Source organism: Artemia franciscana, chromosome 20 (genome assembly GCF_032884065.1).
Source record: "Artemia franciscana chromosome 20, ASM3288406v1, whole genome shotgun sequence".
Lineage (NCBI taxonomy): Eukaryota > Metazoa > Arthropoda > Branchiopoda > Anostraca > Artemiidae > Artemia > Artemia franciscana.
Window position 1 is genome coordinate 28,723,870 of NC_088882.1, and position 15,348 is coordinate 28,739,217.

The following is a 15,348-nucleotide window of genomic DNA, read 5'->3' on the forward strand; positions in this document are numbered from 1 at the left end:
AACTGACGTCATTTTTGGAAATCAGTTTAAAAAATCTATCAATCATTATATCATATCCCTTGTCAAAAGTAATGTGAAGATAGATACTTTTCAAAAAGTATTGGTCTTGTTTAGAGGTTGGGCCTCTGCGAATGACTCGTTCCTGCCTCTAAATGAAAGGTTGACGTAGTTGCATTGATGGCTGTTTTCTCCAAGCATATAAATTTATAATCCCTTCGAATATTTCTCTCACATTGCTCCATCCTTTGACCCACCGACAAGGCAGACACGAAAGCACACAGCTTGTTCCAGTTATCTAAAGAAGGGCACGCTAAGAACTGAGAACTTTAGAAACAACGTCATCCGAGGTTGCGCTACTATCTTGAACGATCTTCCTCGAAAAGAAGGAACGAAAAGAAGGTTCAAGAGACATTTAAAACACCGTGGTGTAAGTAATAGCCGCATATTAAATACCTTTTATACCTTGCACTGTGAATATGGGAATTAAAAAATAAGGCATCTATTAATAGGTTAACATGTATTGTTGCCTACTTTTAGGATTAAAAGGTCAGGCATTGACATTTTCAAAACAAAACAAAGTTACGTAGGCACAGAAGCCATCTTCACAGTAAAATCTATAAAACTACTCCAACAAGCCTTTCAAAAAAGATTTATTGACATAAGTTTCACAAAACGTGAGAGACTATTTATAAAAAATTAGAATCTCAACAGAAACACAATACGGTCCAGGCGAGGGGGAAATTTATGAAAAAATAATGCCTAATGCATTCAAGCGGGGACTCAAATCTAAATTGTACTGTTTATTGATTGCAAAAAAATATTGAAAATCTGGAATTAGCAGTAGAAGAAGTAGCAACAGCATGTGAAAAAAACTTTATTGTCTTGCAACACCAGAAACTCAATCAATAAGGTAGACACTAAAACCCCAAAAACCTTAAGAGATCCTTCTCCGCCACTTTTCGTTAGAAAATCTTTGCCAAAACCCATTCGAAGTCAAAATAAAATCCTGTCGACTCCAAGACTAGTACATTTTGTTCCAGTATCCAATTAAGATCACCAACCAATGGTCAACCCACAAGGTGTTATGCATGTAACCACTTAGGTCATACAGCCAGAAACTCACAAACAACAGTTTCACAAACAACAGTTACCACGCCAATTTAAGAGGCACAAGTAATTGTTTGTCCAGGGGAACAAACTATAGTGGGTATACAGCAAGAGATAGTCGAGAGAACACCGCCTTAACAATAGGTAATTACCAAAGCTGAAACCAAAGTTTTCAAAATGATATATCTCAGTATCTCAGGGGAAACAAATCAACCTAAAAATAATTGGAATTCAAAGAGGTAACTACACCAGCTGATGGGAGCAATATAACAATTCCACCTGGAATACTGATCAAACAAACAATAGCAGAATGAACAAACACTCTTCACCTAACAGCTGGGCATTACAGGGAAACGATACAAGCCTCCAAAACCTGTAAGACTAAATTTTGGTCGTATATATTTTTCTAGGTCACCTGTGATGGTACCATTTTAAGTGCAGCCAATAACAAAATGTTGCTAATATTTAATAATTTTGGTGTAGGTAATACTTATTTTACAGCCCTTATAGACTCGGGGCAACAGTAAATGTGATAAATGCATCCATGTTCGACCAATTTCCCAACTATATTTAACAACAAATAAGTAGTATATGCTCTAGCCTATCAAGTGTAACAGGACATAATCTAGAAGTTAAAGGATACACATATAACAAAAGGAGAAATCACCATATCAACCGCAAAAACACATTAACAAAAAAAAGAAGAGACAGAAGGAGAAAAGGAAGACTGTTTTCCTAAATTAGTGATCAACATCCCAACACAAGGGCTCATTAGAAGAATACACTTGCCTATAGGGTGTCGGCACTTTAATATTTAACGCTTTGCAAAAATAATAGAAACTTTAATCCTCAATTCATAATTTGCAAAAAGTTCGCATTTGAGGCAATAATAGGTAATCTGAAACCATTTTCAGAGACTAGAACTTTTCAAAATCTTTTCAACTTCATCCCAGGCTCTTATAACCTGCTTCTGTGTGAATTCTGGCTCCCATAAGGTTGAAAACACAATGTCTGCAAACTTTACTCTTTCTATATTTGAAAACTGCACTTCTACTCTTTTCCAAGCGGCATATGTTTGTAGTCCATTTCTATCCATCAATCGCTTTACTGCTTCTTCAGGAGGGATAATAGTCACCCAAACTTCATGACAAAATTCGTTCCAGTTTGCTTCAAGGAGGACCGCTGCATCAAGGACCACTATGTTCTTACCTTCAGTGCGGAATTTTTTAATTTTTGCTTTTGCTAGTTCAGTAACTTGTGGCCAAACAATGCTATTGAGCTTATTCAAAGCATCTCTGTTAGAAAAAACGATTGAGCCAAGAGCCTTCCGGTTTATCGTGCCGTTATCATTTTTAATTTCATCTCCAAATGCTTGCAAAACATCTTCAAAACATTTTGTCCCAGGTAAATATGCCCGATGACCCAGGGAATCGCAATCAACGATGCCAGCACCTAAGTTTTCAAGACGTTTCGCTATCGATGATTTGCCACTTGCTATCCCACCGGTTAAACCAATCACATGCGGATATACTGGAACATTATCATTCATTTGAAACGGTTTAATTCTAGTGCCAAGTTTCTTCTTTCGTAGAGAACTGGAGCTCATTTTATCTTCATCTCCAAGTTCTTTATTTGTGTCCTCGATTAGGCTTATTCGATGGAGTTTTAATGGTGAAAGACCCTTTTCTAATCGCTTCTCATTCACCCTTTGTCCTCCTTTGAGTGTCTCATCGCTCACAACAATCAATTCTAGGTTAGGATCAGAAATGGATGGTCCAAATGGATCATAAATTGGCACAATTTTCGTACACAGTGATGGTGCGATCAATTTTAAAAACTTCTTCACATACTCGATACGTTCGTTCACTGGTCTAATTAGCTCAAAAAGAGTCTTGCCTTCTATCATTGAGCCATCAGTAACACCAACTGTCAAAGAATTAGAGCACCTCAAGGCTGCTTCACTCAATAACAGCTTATGACCAACATGTATGGAATCAAAGGTTCCACCAAGAACACCGTGGTTAACCTTATTGTTATATTGGAACTCATCAAAGTTACTAACAAGTCTCTCAACGTCTCCATTGTTCTCCAAATTTTCAAATGTTGTAAATATTGAGCATTCATAGCATTTTTCTATTAAAACACTCATAAGAATATCTCTGTTAGTCAAATCCATTCGAAGTTTACAATGTTGATGAAAGCTATTGTCTAAGGGGATGGATAAATTGTCAATACTATAGTCACCATACAAAAACGTTCTCATATTTTCTATATAGAGATAAGAAGTACAATAGCTCTGAGGCAGGAAGGAGTAAAACTTTTTAAATAAATATGAAAAATAGGATACCATCCTTTCTTTCCCCACTTCAGAATTATTTTCTGGAACTATATTTACCACTAAATTTTCATTCTTCGCATCCATGCTTTCAACAAGCTTCTTGAGTAACTCCACTATGCTTGACGCAGTTTTTTGTTTCATTTGAACAAGCAATCAAAAGATGGAATATTTTAGTTTGTTTCTTACACTTCAGGAAAATGGGTGGTATCTCTTCCAGTTGGTTTTTGGTAATAATTATATAACCACAGTAATTTTTAATGATGAGCTTTGGAAAATACTCAGGTCTCGAGCTAAGATTATTTTTACTATTTACACATTCCTCACCTCCTCTTTAGTCTAAACCATTTCACATGTTTATTCATTTTAAAAAGAAAGTACAACATTGACGTCACAACCTCAGTTAGAGGTAATTACCGAAACTCAAACAAAAATTTGCTACACGATACGCCTCAGTATCTCAGGAGATCAAATCAACCTAGAAATAATAGGAATATAAGAGGTAACTACACCAGCCGACAGGAACAATAATTTTGTCTCCGTCAAACATCCAATGGTATTTAAAGTGATTTTTAGTAGAAAATATTATTTTAAGTTAAATTTTCCTATTTATTATGTTAGAATTTGGATTCAGGTGCAAGCTAATTGTCTACCACTTGTAACAAATTGTAAAACATGTCTATCACTGAGTTTGAAATTTTTATATCACAGCAGCAGCACAGTCAATAGCAGCTGCTTCATAAGTTCCGCATCAGCTTCTGCTTTTTACAGTATGCGACCTGAAGCAGAGTGACTCAGAACCAGTGACCCAGTCTCTTTCCCATAGTTGTATCAGAGTATTTTTCCTTGGAGGGGAGAAAACATGGTTCAAAACCTGATTAAGTTTGTGTCTTCCTTAGTTTTCAGTTTTTCTTAGGAGTCTCTTTGGACCTATCTTTAGGAACCTTTCATTCGAAGAAGGTATGCATAAAAGGTATATTATAAGGTGCTGTTTAGTGCATTGCCTGTAAAAGCATGCTATACAGTTATTTAAGCATAGTAAGCTATGAATCTATTCCAGTTCATTGACTTGTATTAGATGTCATGCACTTGATATAAAACTTTCTGTGTATGAAAGCAACCAAGCCTGGTTTGTAGATAGAATCACGTAGCCTGATGATGAAATCATCAATATTAATTGTATTGTTTTAACTCCTTTCTAAAATAACACCTTAATTCAAAACACAAATGAGGGTAGAATAGAAAAAAAAGTGTTTTGAGGCTGAGTATTTAATAAAATCCTTTCTAACTAAGATACAGGGGCAATAAATGATATCAGCTCAGCCTTTTCATGTCAAGATTCTTAAAGGTATTGTACACACTTCGTTAATTCCAGTTTTTTCAAAATTGTACAAAGGGTTCCTTTGTGACTGGTTTAAAGTTAAACATTGTCAATGCATTGATGTCTGACAGTTTGGTAATCTAAGAAGAACCTCCACCACCCCATTACCTTGTGTGCTTGGTTCATACCATCCTAAGTGAACTAGAGAAAGCAAATATTTGGCTAAACTAGGCTTTAGTCAATTTTCAAGAAGCATTTGACTTAGTTGACCACAATATCCAAATTCGTTTGCTACAGGATAACTTTGAAGTTAACCCTCTATTAATAAATATTGTTATATTGTTCTTTTCAAATAGATCACAAGTTGTAAAATACAAAAATACTTACTCTAGCCCCATCCCTATTTACTGTGGAACACCTCAAGGGACCTTATTGGAACTACTCTTATTTCTTGTCATGATAAATGATATTGGCAAGGAATTCCCCCGAAGATGGAAATGTGTGGATGGTTTGTTGATCCTTGAAGTATATCATAGGAATATTAAAAGTGACTTAGTTGAAATCCTGGTGGATTTCAACTAAGGTGTCAAAATTTATAATGATCTTAAGTGGGGCGTGCATATTTCCAATGTTGTTAAACAAGCAATTTTTTCACTATCTCAGTTGAAACTACTAAACAAATTTAATTGTCCTAAGATACATTCTCGCTGTGTTTTCTCATCCTTGTCAGGCTGCAATTAGAATGTTCATGTCTGGTCTAGCATTCACAACCTTCAAGTGAAGTTAGTGACAAAACTGAGTTGGTTCAAAGCATGCGCTCAGGATCATTTACAAAGCAAGCAAATTCCATACTCCTTCCTCCTTAAAACTGGATGTATTAAAAGAAAGGAGAAAAATTTGCTTGCATTTGCACCTTAAAAGAAAGGAGGAAAAATTTGCTTGCATTTGCACCTTAAAAGAAAGGAGGAAAAATTTGCTTGCATTTCACTAAATCAGTCATTTACAATCCCATACTGAGGACTGTCTCCCTGAATTTCACAATCCCATTAGACCCCAACTCCCCAGTCAGCCTCTTTAGCAATCCTTACTTACTGTCCAATCCATGCTGTTACAGACAGGTTTCATAAAAGTTTTATCCCCTTTATTCTGGAGCAACTTAATAATCATTTGTGATTGTGTCCTTACCAAAATCAACTCCTTTGTCTCTCTCCCTGTTGATGGTGTATTGCCACAAGTTGTTCCCTTTCTCATGTATTGCTGTTTTTATTTTTGTTTATATGTAATCTTTTTGTAATTTAACCCTTTCAGAAATTGTCAAGCTTTCTGATTTGCCCTTTATCTTTGATGATTTTGCCTTTTTCCATTTTAATGTCTTGACTGTTTATTTGACTTAATGTAACATGTTGAGTGTGTTAAGTTGACTTAATGTACTAACTTTAAATTTTATTTTCTTTACTCTTACATAGCATATAAAGCAAATTTGGCTCTTAGAGCTTGTGATAACCTTTTGAAAATAAATATCATCTTATCTTATATTTTAGGGATGATGGATGTAGAGAGACTAGATTCTTGTCCACAGGAGAGAGAGACTTGGGGGTCATAGTTGATAAAGAATTAAAATTCACTATGCACACACCAACAACTTAAGCCAAAGCACTCTGAATCCTTGGCATTATAAAAAGAAGAATCACTAATAGGTCACCTATGGTGATGAATAAATGATATAAGACACGGGTCAGGCCTAATTTAGAGTACTTGCACTACTCATCCTGTCTGAAGAAACTGAAACTTCCCGCTCTTGTCTACAGACATAAAATGGGTGATATTATTATGATGCATAAGCTCCCTAATTATAACTCTCCATTAAACAAGCCATTTAAACTTGACTAATCTACCAAAACTAGGGGGCATATTTGGGAACTATATCAGAAGAGAGCTGGCACTAGGCTATACAATAACTCCTTCACTAACAGAATTGTGAGTTTGTGGAATTTGTTGACCAAAGAAGCAGTTACTACCCCCCAGTGCTGCTGCCTTTAAAGAGCTGTTGATGGAGAAGGGCCATCAAAGCCATGGCAAACTGAGTGGGATGCTGTTGAGACGTCCAACCATTGTCATCACTAACGAGCAGTCCTGCAGGATTTAATCCATCTTTATTTTGCTGGGCAATACAAATTAAGGTAATTTAAGGTAGGAGCAGTGTTGAAAACAGTGTTTTGACAAAGATGGCTCAAGATTGGACAAAGCCGTAAAGAAAGTCTTGAAGTTCTACCTGAGATTGAGGGTTTTCCTAATCTTGTTACAACCTCGGACTTCAAGACGCATGGTTCCTCTTCATTCAGCACGAACTTGCTGATTTCTACAGACTTCAAGAAGTTAACACCAAGCTCATCTGGGTATTCCTTTAAAACTTTTGCAGCATTGAAATGCTTGCCACTCTTTTTACCTGCAAGACCAACTGAGATACAGTCACCCACTTCTATTGGCCTGCTCCCCTAATCCTCCAATTTTCTCCTAGATTTAGACTGTTGTCGCTATCATCATCGAGCTCCATCTCAACATGATCGGATTCACTTTCACTCTCAATAAATAGTTGCTTGCTTGCTTTTGGTAATCTGGCTTTCTTTACATTCTCCTTCCCCTGGCCCTTGTTCTGTTCTTTCTTCTTTTTCCTGGCAGATTTCAGTTCTTCTTCCTGGGGGATACTTTCCTTTACTGGGGTATCAGTCAAGATTTCGGTAGATTTTTTTTCACTGCACGTCTGATTTGTTTTCTTGGAGAACCTTTTGGGAATGGAGAGATGTCAACTAGTGCATAGAAGCTTTTGTCAGGCATAGGTCACAGTCGGTAGACTGGCTAGCCGCATCATCTTTACAGGAACCAGAAACTGGTGATGTAGGCACTAAGACATCCTGGTCCAGAGGAAATGGTCGATCAGAGACATATGAGCTGAGATACTCGTTATCTTTGAAAATATTGGGATCAAAATCGAAAATTCCAGTGCAACGAAAACTGCTTATTATATTTTCTGGAGTCAGGGCTTTGGGATGCGCATTTCCGCAAAGCTCGATTACATTGTACATGGAAATCGTCTTGCATTTGTGCTGCGTCCTAAAAGTCGCAGATTCCCTGTTGTAGAATTCCTTCAAAGGATGCATAAATGACCTGTCAAGTGATTGCAATTTATGCGTTGTGTGCGGAGGCACTGTCAGCATGACAACTTGATTCTCTTTCGCTAACTCAAGCAATTCGCTACTGTAACGACTAATGTGATTGTCAAGAATTATAAGCACAGGATTATCAGCAGTATTACTTCTATAAGCCATCATCTAACTACCCTTTCCCTGTACATTGTGATGATTTTCTCCTAATGTGATAAATAGTTTAATATAGGTTGAATTTTGGCTTTATATCCCATAGAGGAAGCAAGAGAAAGAAGCAATGAATCTCAGATTTGGACAAAAATTTGTAAATGATGGAGAAGAAGCGCTATTTTTTTGTCTCCTTGCTCACTAACACGTGAGGAATCGCATTTTTATATACGTAAGGAATCTTATCGGTGCATGAACCACGTCTGGTTTTACAAACAGATAAGTTTGAGCAGAATAATGGCGGTTAGTGCAGCACTAATTATATCTTAGTAAAGAGTGAAACACGACTTATTTTCAACTTAATCTTAAAACGCATGTTTTAAGAAACTGTATTGTGGGAAATATTTCCGAATGAACGCTGATACAAAATAATAGCTTTTATCTGATTTAAAAGAACAATAAACTGTCGTTATTGAGACAAATTTTTGAGAATTTCAAAAGAAGCTAGAAACACCTCAAAAATGGTGTCAAATGGAAATAAAAAGCACACTATTGAAATCGAAATTCTTGAAAATCGATTGAAGACTTACAGGCCCACACATTGAACAAAAAGGAAAAGCACAACTTGGAACGATCAGTTTTTTTTCATGGTTGGTGCTTCTGCCACAACCACCATAGCAGCCAAAAATTTAAAACATGTTTGGAAAAAAAAGCCGCCAACGGAGGAGGAATAGTCATCTGAAGCTGATTCAGGAATATCAACTATTGTGTTTTTTCTCAGGGTTGATCGTACCGACTGTTGGTCACAAAAGAATAAGAAGAAAGGTCATTTGAACAAAAATCAAAACATTTACTTCCCGGTTTGGTAAAAAAACGAAGATAGGCTTATAGATAAAAAGACATATACGAGAATTCAACCGTCCAGGTTCGCCAGGTCCTAGTTCGCCATTCCTAGGAGTGGCGAACCAGAGCTGGTTTTTGTTGGCGAACGTGGGTTTGTTCCCTCTTTTGAAAAAAAGTGCTGATCAGTTATTACCATGGATGGCGTCAAATATGCACCCATTATTGTTGCTAATTTGCAGATGATCACGTTGATATCAAGAGTCCTCTCATACCTTTAAATTAAGCATGACTTTTTTCCATTAGGATAAAATCTAGTTTTATAGCACCAAAAACAACTCACCGCATAGAATCTACGAAACGTGTTTTAGCATGCTTCTTAATCCACCTAAACTTTCGCTACTAGATGGTAATTCAAACACTAGATTATGGGATTCTCTCCGTGAATGGGCTGCGAGTAAAACACAAATGGCGAACCTGGGCTGTGGTAAACCTGGGCTGCTCTCCCCTTCTTTTAGTATTAAAAAGTCAGGCATTGACATTTTTAAAACAAATCAAAGTTACATAGCCACAGAAGCCATTTCCACAGTGAAATCTATAAAACCACTCCAACAGGCCTTTCAAAAAAAATTCATTGACACCAGTTTCACAAAACGTGAGAGACTATTTACATAAAATTAGAATGTAAACAGAAGCACAATACAGTCCAGGCGAGGTGGAACTAAATTCCGATCCATTCAGCCGTGTCTTTTATTATCTCTGAAAACTAAAGCCCAAGTTTCTTAAATGCTCAAATATTTCTAGTAAAACAAGTTGTATCTTAACCGTGTGTTAAGATACAACAACCCAAGTTTCTTAAATAACTGAGTATTATTAATAATTCAAATGTATTTTAAAGGTTCGTCTTCTTATTTCTGAAGAGTCAATCCCAAGTTTCTTAAATGCTCAACTATTTTTAATAAAATAAGATGTATTTTAACTCTGTGCGTTTTTTTTATGAAAACTAAAAGTAAGATGTTTTTTAACCGTGTGTGTTACCCCAAGTCCCTAATATATTTCTGATGAAACAATATATATTTTAATGTTTTTCTTTTCATGGAAACTGAACCCCAAGTTTCTTAAATGATCAAATATTATTAATGAAAATCAAATATATTTTATTCGTGTGCATTCTAATTTCTGAAAACTAAAACGCAAGTTTCTTAAATGCTCAAATATTCTTGATAAAGTAAAATGTTTTTAACCGTGTGCATTCCTTTTTATGAAAACCAAAATCTTAGTTTCTTAAATGATTCATTATTTTTAATCAAATCAGATGTATTTTAGCCGTTTTTTTGAAAACTAAAACTAAATAAAAAATGATAAAAAAATAAAAAATGAAAGCATAAAAAATATTTGAACAGTTATGAAACTTGGGTTTTAGTTTTGATAAATAAGGACGCATATGGTTGAAGTCCATTTGATTTTACTATAAATATTTGGTCATTTAAGAAACTAAGGTTTATATTTTTCATAAAAAGTAACGCATACGGTTAGTATATGTTATTTTATTAAAAATGTTTGATCATCTAAGAAACTAGTGCTCTTTTAGATTCAAAAAGTTATCATCTTTTAGACATCCTGTTCCAGGATGAATCTTATATGCGCAATCATTTACGCAATGAAATGTCTAAAATCCATTCTACGTAACATCTCACTGCCTTCGGTATATAGCTTAATCGGTCTAGCTCACGTATGAAAATTATTAACACTGTAACAGCCAGGTATGCCTAATTTAGATAAGTTCGAAGACCACACTGCCTTTCCGTGACGAAAGTATGACAGTTCGAAATAGGGATGAAACCTTTTAAATTTTACAGCTGATGATGGACACTATATGTGTCCGAAATATTCAGTTAAAATTTTATATTTGTTTCACAGTCGATTAAAAGGTTTCATCCTTATTTCGAACTGTTATATTTTCGGTGTGCCTAAAATACCAAAATAGTTGGATTTTAGCGTGCTCTCATAGAAAATGGATATTAAAATGTAATCCATAGCCTTGTCAGTCTAGAAACCTCTGCAGAGAGTTCTCCGTGCGAAAAACAGGTTATTTCATTGAATTCATTTCCCGGAATATAACATTAGGAAAGATTTGCTGGTCTAGATTTCTATGAAACGATTCCATTGAAAAAATATCTGGTCTTACTTTCGACTCCAACAGCGGACAAGCGTCTTTGTTGACGAATTACAAAGGTTACCAGCGGCAAAAATCTTGAAGATAACGTCTCGACGAAAAAATGTCTTGAAAAATAAATCTTGAAAAAACTTTATTTTTTAGGCTTTATTTTTTCAGAAATAAGAACGCACATCTTTAAAATATATTTAATTTATTGATAATATTTGATCATTTAAGAAACTTGGGATTTAGTTTAGTTTACATAAAAAAGAAAAGCACACGGGTAAAATACATGTTAATATATTTAAAATGTTTGAGTAGTTAAGAAACTTGGATTATAGTTTTGTCAAATAAGGACACATATAGTTAAAGCACATTTGATTTTATTTTTAAAATGTTTGATACTTTAAAAAACTGAGGCTTTAGTTTTCATAAAAAGCAACGCATACGATTAGAATACATCTGATTTTATTAAGAATATTTGATTATTTAAGAAAAAGGGTTCTAGTTTTCATTTAAAAACGCAAATATTTAAAACAATCTTATTTTATAAGAAATATTTTTACATTTAAGCATCGTGGGTTGTAATTTCAGAAACATGAATACACAAGTGAATTGACATAGTGCATTACGTCGGGGTGGGTTGCGAAAACACGAACCAATGGATATAAAGCATGATTTTTATCATGAAAATATCTGAGAATGCTATAGGAATGTTGAGTGGTGCCAGAGGATGTGATGTGCCACATAGAGAGTCCCACGGTGGCGTGAACTGCTAGAAAATAATACTAACAAAAAATGAACAAAATATGGAATTAAGTTACATGTATTGTGTCACCTTGAAATTACCTCTAATAACTCATCCCTTCCCCTGAACGGATCTAGATTTATCGATTGGAATACATGGTTTCCATACAGTATTATGTTTTTGATGTTGTGGGTATACTTATGGCGAGTTTTCAGCATTTATGTTGGTAATCTTCAATTGGATGACTTTATAGAGGAAAATACCCATTTCTACCTGCTAAATTTCAATGCCCTAATAGTAAAATGCTTTAAAACAATTTGTAAATTTATTTATTAATAAAACTTTTATCTACAACAAAAGTCGTCATCTTTTAGATTTCTTGTTTCGTGATGAATCTTAAGTATGTAATCAGTTACGCAATGAAATATCTAAAATCAATGCTACATAGCATCTCACTTCCTTCAGTACCTTAATTTACCTGTCTAACTCATGTCAAAAAATTAATAACACTCTCACAGCCAGGTGTACCTAATTGATCCATAATTAATAATATTGTTGGATTCTAGTGGGCTTTCGGGGAGAATGGAAATATATACGCTATGAATAGCTTCATTGATCTAGAAACCCCTGCAGAGAATTCTCCGTGCAGGGAACAGGTTATTTCATAGAATTTATCTCCCTGAATATAAAATTAGGAAATATTTGTGGGTCCAGATGTCTAAGAAACCATTCCATTGGGGAAATATCGGGTCGATTACTACTGCGGGCAAGAATATTTGACGACTGTTTATAAAGGTTCCCTGAGGAAAATATTTTAAAGAAATTTTCTCGGGGAAAAAATATCTCAAAAAGAAATTTCTCGAAGAAAAAAAAGCCTTGAAGAAAAAAGAAATCTTGAATAATCTCGAAGAAGAAAAAACATGTTGAGGAAAAAACATCTCCTAGAGCACTACTTAACACTCACGTGGTACCCCGTCCTCAGTTACAACAGAGGGTCCCCCACCCGACTAGTGGGCCCTGAGCTCTAACAATTCACGCAAGATTATGTCAGCTTCAGTTATAACCAAGGATTTCTCTCTTTACTAGCGGGTTCTGAACTAAAACAAGTGACGTAATATTGCGTCATCCTCAGTTCCAGCAGTTGTATAAGTATTACGCAACAACCAAGGAATTCTTGAAGAATGCATTCCCTGTTACGTAACAAGCAACTCCTATTACGTAACAAGCACCTGCGTCTTCAACAAGTTTAAAAAAAGTGCCGGGATCGGGATTCAAAGAGACAGGGCCCATATGGAATAGATTGGGCCTACACTACTGGTGTCGCGATATCTTAGAAATCTCAGAAAGTTCAAACCTGGGTCTATTCTAAAAAGCTTCTGTCAGAGTATAAGTCAGTCTCACGTCTCTTTGCCCCACTCAATGGATTTCAACAATTGCTTTCCTCCTGATTCCACTCTCTATGATATATGAGAAAGCAAGAAGTCTTATTCCTGAAACAAATAGTTCTATAACTTGATTGTAGCAATAGTAGTATTGTTAGATTTGTATTCATTTTCTATTTTTGCGTGAGTGCTTTTATTTTATTTGCACGGTGATATTTTATCACCGTCTCTTGTCTGTGGCTATTCTATAAATTGTATTCCTAATAATATTACCAGGATAATATTTGATAGTATTTGGATTCCATTTAGTTTATCTGTCAGAACGGACTTAAACCCCCTGACTGCTTGTCATTTTGCCTGGGATAATTTAAATAAATTGACTAGAAATTTCCCCTCGTTTGGTGTCTAAGAATCGTAAAAGCATTTTTGATTCATTATTTTTCTCCCTGCATTCCAGGTGATAGAGCCGTGTGGGGGGGAAGGGGAGTACTCCGACTGGATGTTTTATTTTTATTATATTTTTTAGAATAATAAACTTTATCTTAGTCTTATTGGCTTCTTGAAAGCACTTTACCAGTTATTTTTTCGGTTTAAAATGCAAAAACATACTGAACTTTTTTCTCTAGTCGACATTTTATCCATAGGTTCTCTTCTTCACTAGCTGGCATTTTCTTCACACGCTCTTTTCTTCAAACGTTCTTTTCTTAATAAATATCAAAAAGGCTTTATATTAATCAGGCTTCCCAGCGATAAATTCTTACAGTTCTTAATTTGGCCGAGAATAATAACATAAATCATAATTATTGTCCATCGTTGATGGGAAATACTCAAATTGGAACACATAGTAACGTCATCTATTAACTGTGAAATATCAAATGATGTTTTTACTATACTGTTTGTTGTTTGTTGCTCCAGCATATTTATTTTTGACCCTAGAAGAATCTGTTTACGTTCCAGCAACTAAGCTTTTTGTAATCCAGCCATAGAAATAAATTGTTTTAATCACCCCCGTTCAATTAAACTTTGCCTCATTATTTCAGTCTCAAATAGAATTTCAAAGATCCCTCCATACATTTTTGAACCGAGAGATTAAGAAAAGCTTTATCTTTTTTTAATTGTTTTGTTACTTTCTCAGTTCTGGTGGTTTTGTTGAAGTGTTAAGTATTTACATGGCTTTATTTTGGTTAGTGATTGCTTCTTGTATCTGTAATCTACATTTTTTTTAGGAAATTTTGGATCGGAGTTCTTGTTCGTTGAGCTTTATGAAAAACTGGGCATTCAAGCGCATGTTACTCCAGAGAAAAAGGAATACTATAAATTTATACCGAGGATTCAACAGGCGGTTACCGAAAACCTAGACACTAGAGTGCATCTAGCAATGGGAGGAAGTCGGAGTCTGTGTGTAAGGCCTTTAGTTTTCGTTCTTATTTATACAATAGATTGGGTAGCAGATTCGCGTTTGCCTGAAATTTTGCTTCTGAAACCTAGAAAATTGCAAATTCAAAACTTCAAATGACCTTTGGGCGGTAATTTTGTGGCACCATAGCCAACAAATCCAGTATGATGTATAAAGAGTGGATTCATGGTTATAAAAATTGCAGGTAGTTTCTAACAAATCGTTTACCATTTAATTCCTTGATTTAGTTTTTATTTTATAAACTAACTGACCATAAACCGTAGACTTTGCTTTTGTTTCTGTAACATTGCTTTTATATGAGCTTGTGTGATCTGGTTACGGATTTGTAGATCATATAGTTTTTTTCAGAATTATCAGATTAATTAATACCAAGGTTTAGATTTTGACACATCATTACATCAAGTAACCAGCTGTATTCAGGTTGCTTTTATTTTACCTTATTCTGTCTGCTCCATTTTTTTTTTATTTTGCACATACCTTTTCAAAAGGATCATATTAATCAGAACCTGAATTTGTAGCCGTCCTGCACGAGTAGATTGGTTTGCTGGATTCAGGATCCTTTGTCTGAGAGGGCGTGGGTTCGAATCTTAGTATACCCAAATACATAGTTTGGGATGAGTGTCAGTGGCGTGACTCTGTAAGCTCAGCCAGAGTCAACCCAGCTCTAAGTGGATCCTGGAGAAATGTGGTTAAGGTAAACGGGAAGGGTGTGCGAAAATAGAGGATGGT

At 35.2% G+C, this 15,348-nt stretch overlaps 1 protein-coding gene across 1 annotated transcript; it reads right to left on the minus strand.

Moving 5' to 3' along the window:
- Positions 1 to 1,380: 1,380 nt before the first annotated feature.
- LOC136040335 (bifunctional coenzyme A synthase-like) lies at positions 1,381 to 3,577 on the minus strand. Its single transcript, XM_065724576.1, has one exon. It carries the CDS (start codon positions 3,527 to 3,529, stop codon positions 2,018 to 2,020), a length of 1,512 nt encoding a protein of 503 aa, XP_065580648.1. The 5' UTR covers positions 3,530 to 3,577; the 3' UTR covers positions 1,381 to 2,017.
- Between the last annotated feature and the right edge of the window lie 11,771 nt (positions 3,578 to 15,348).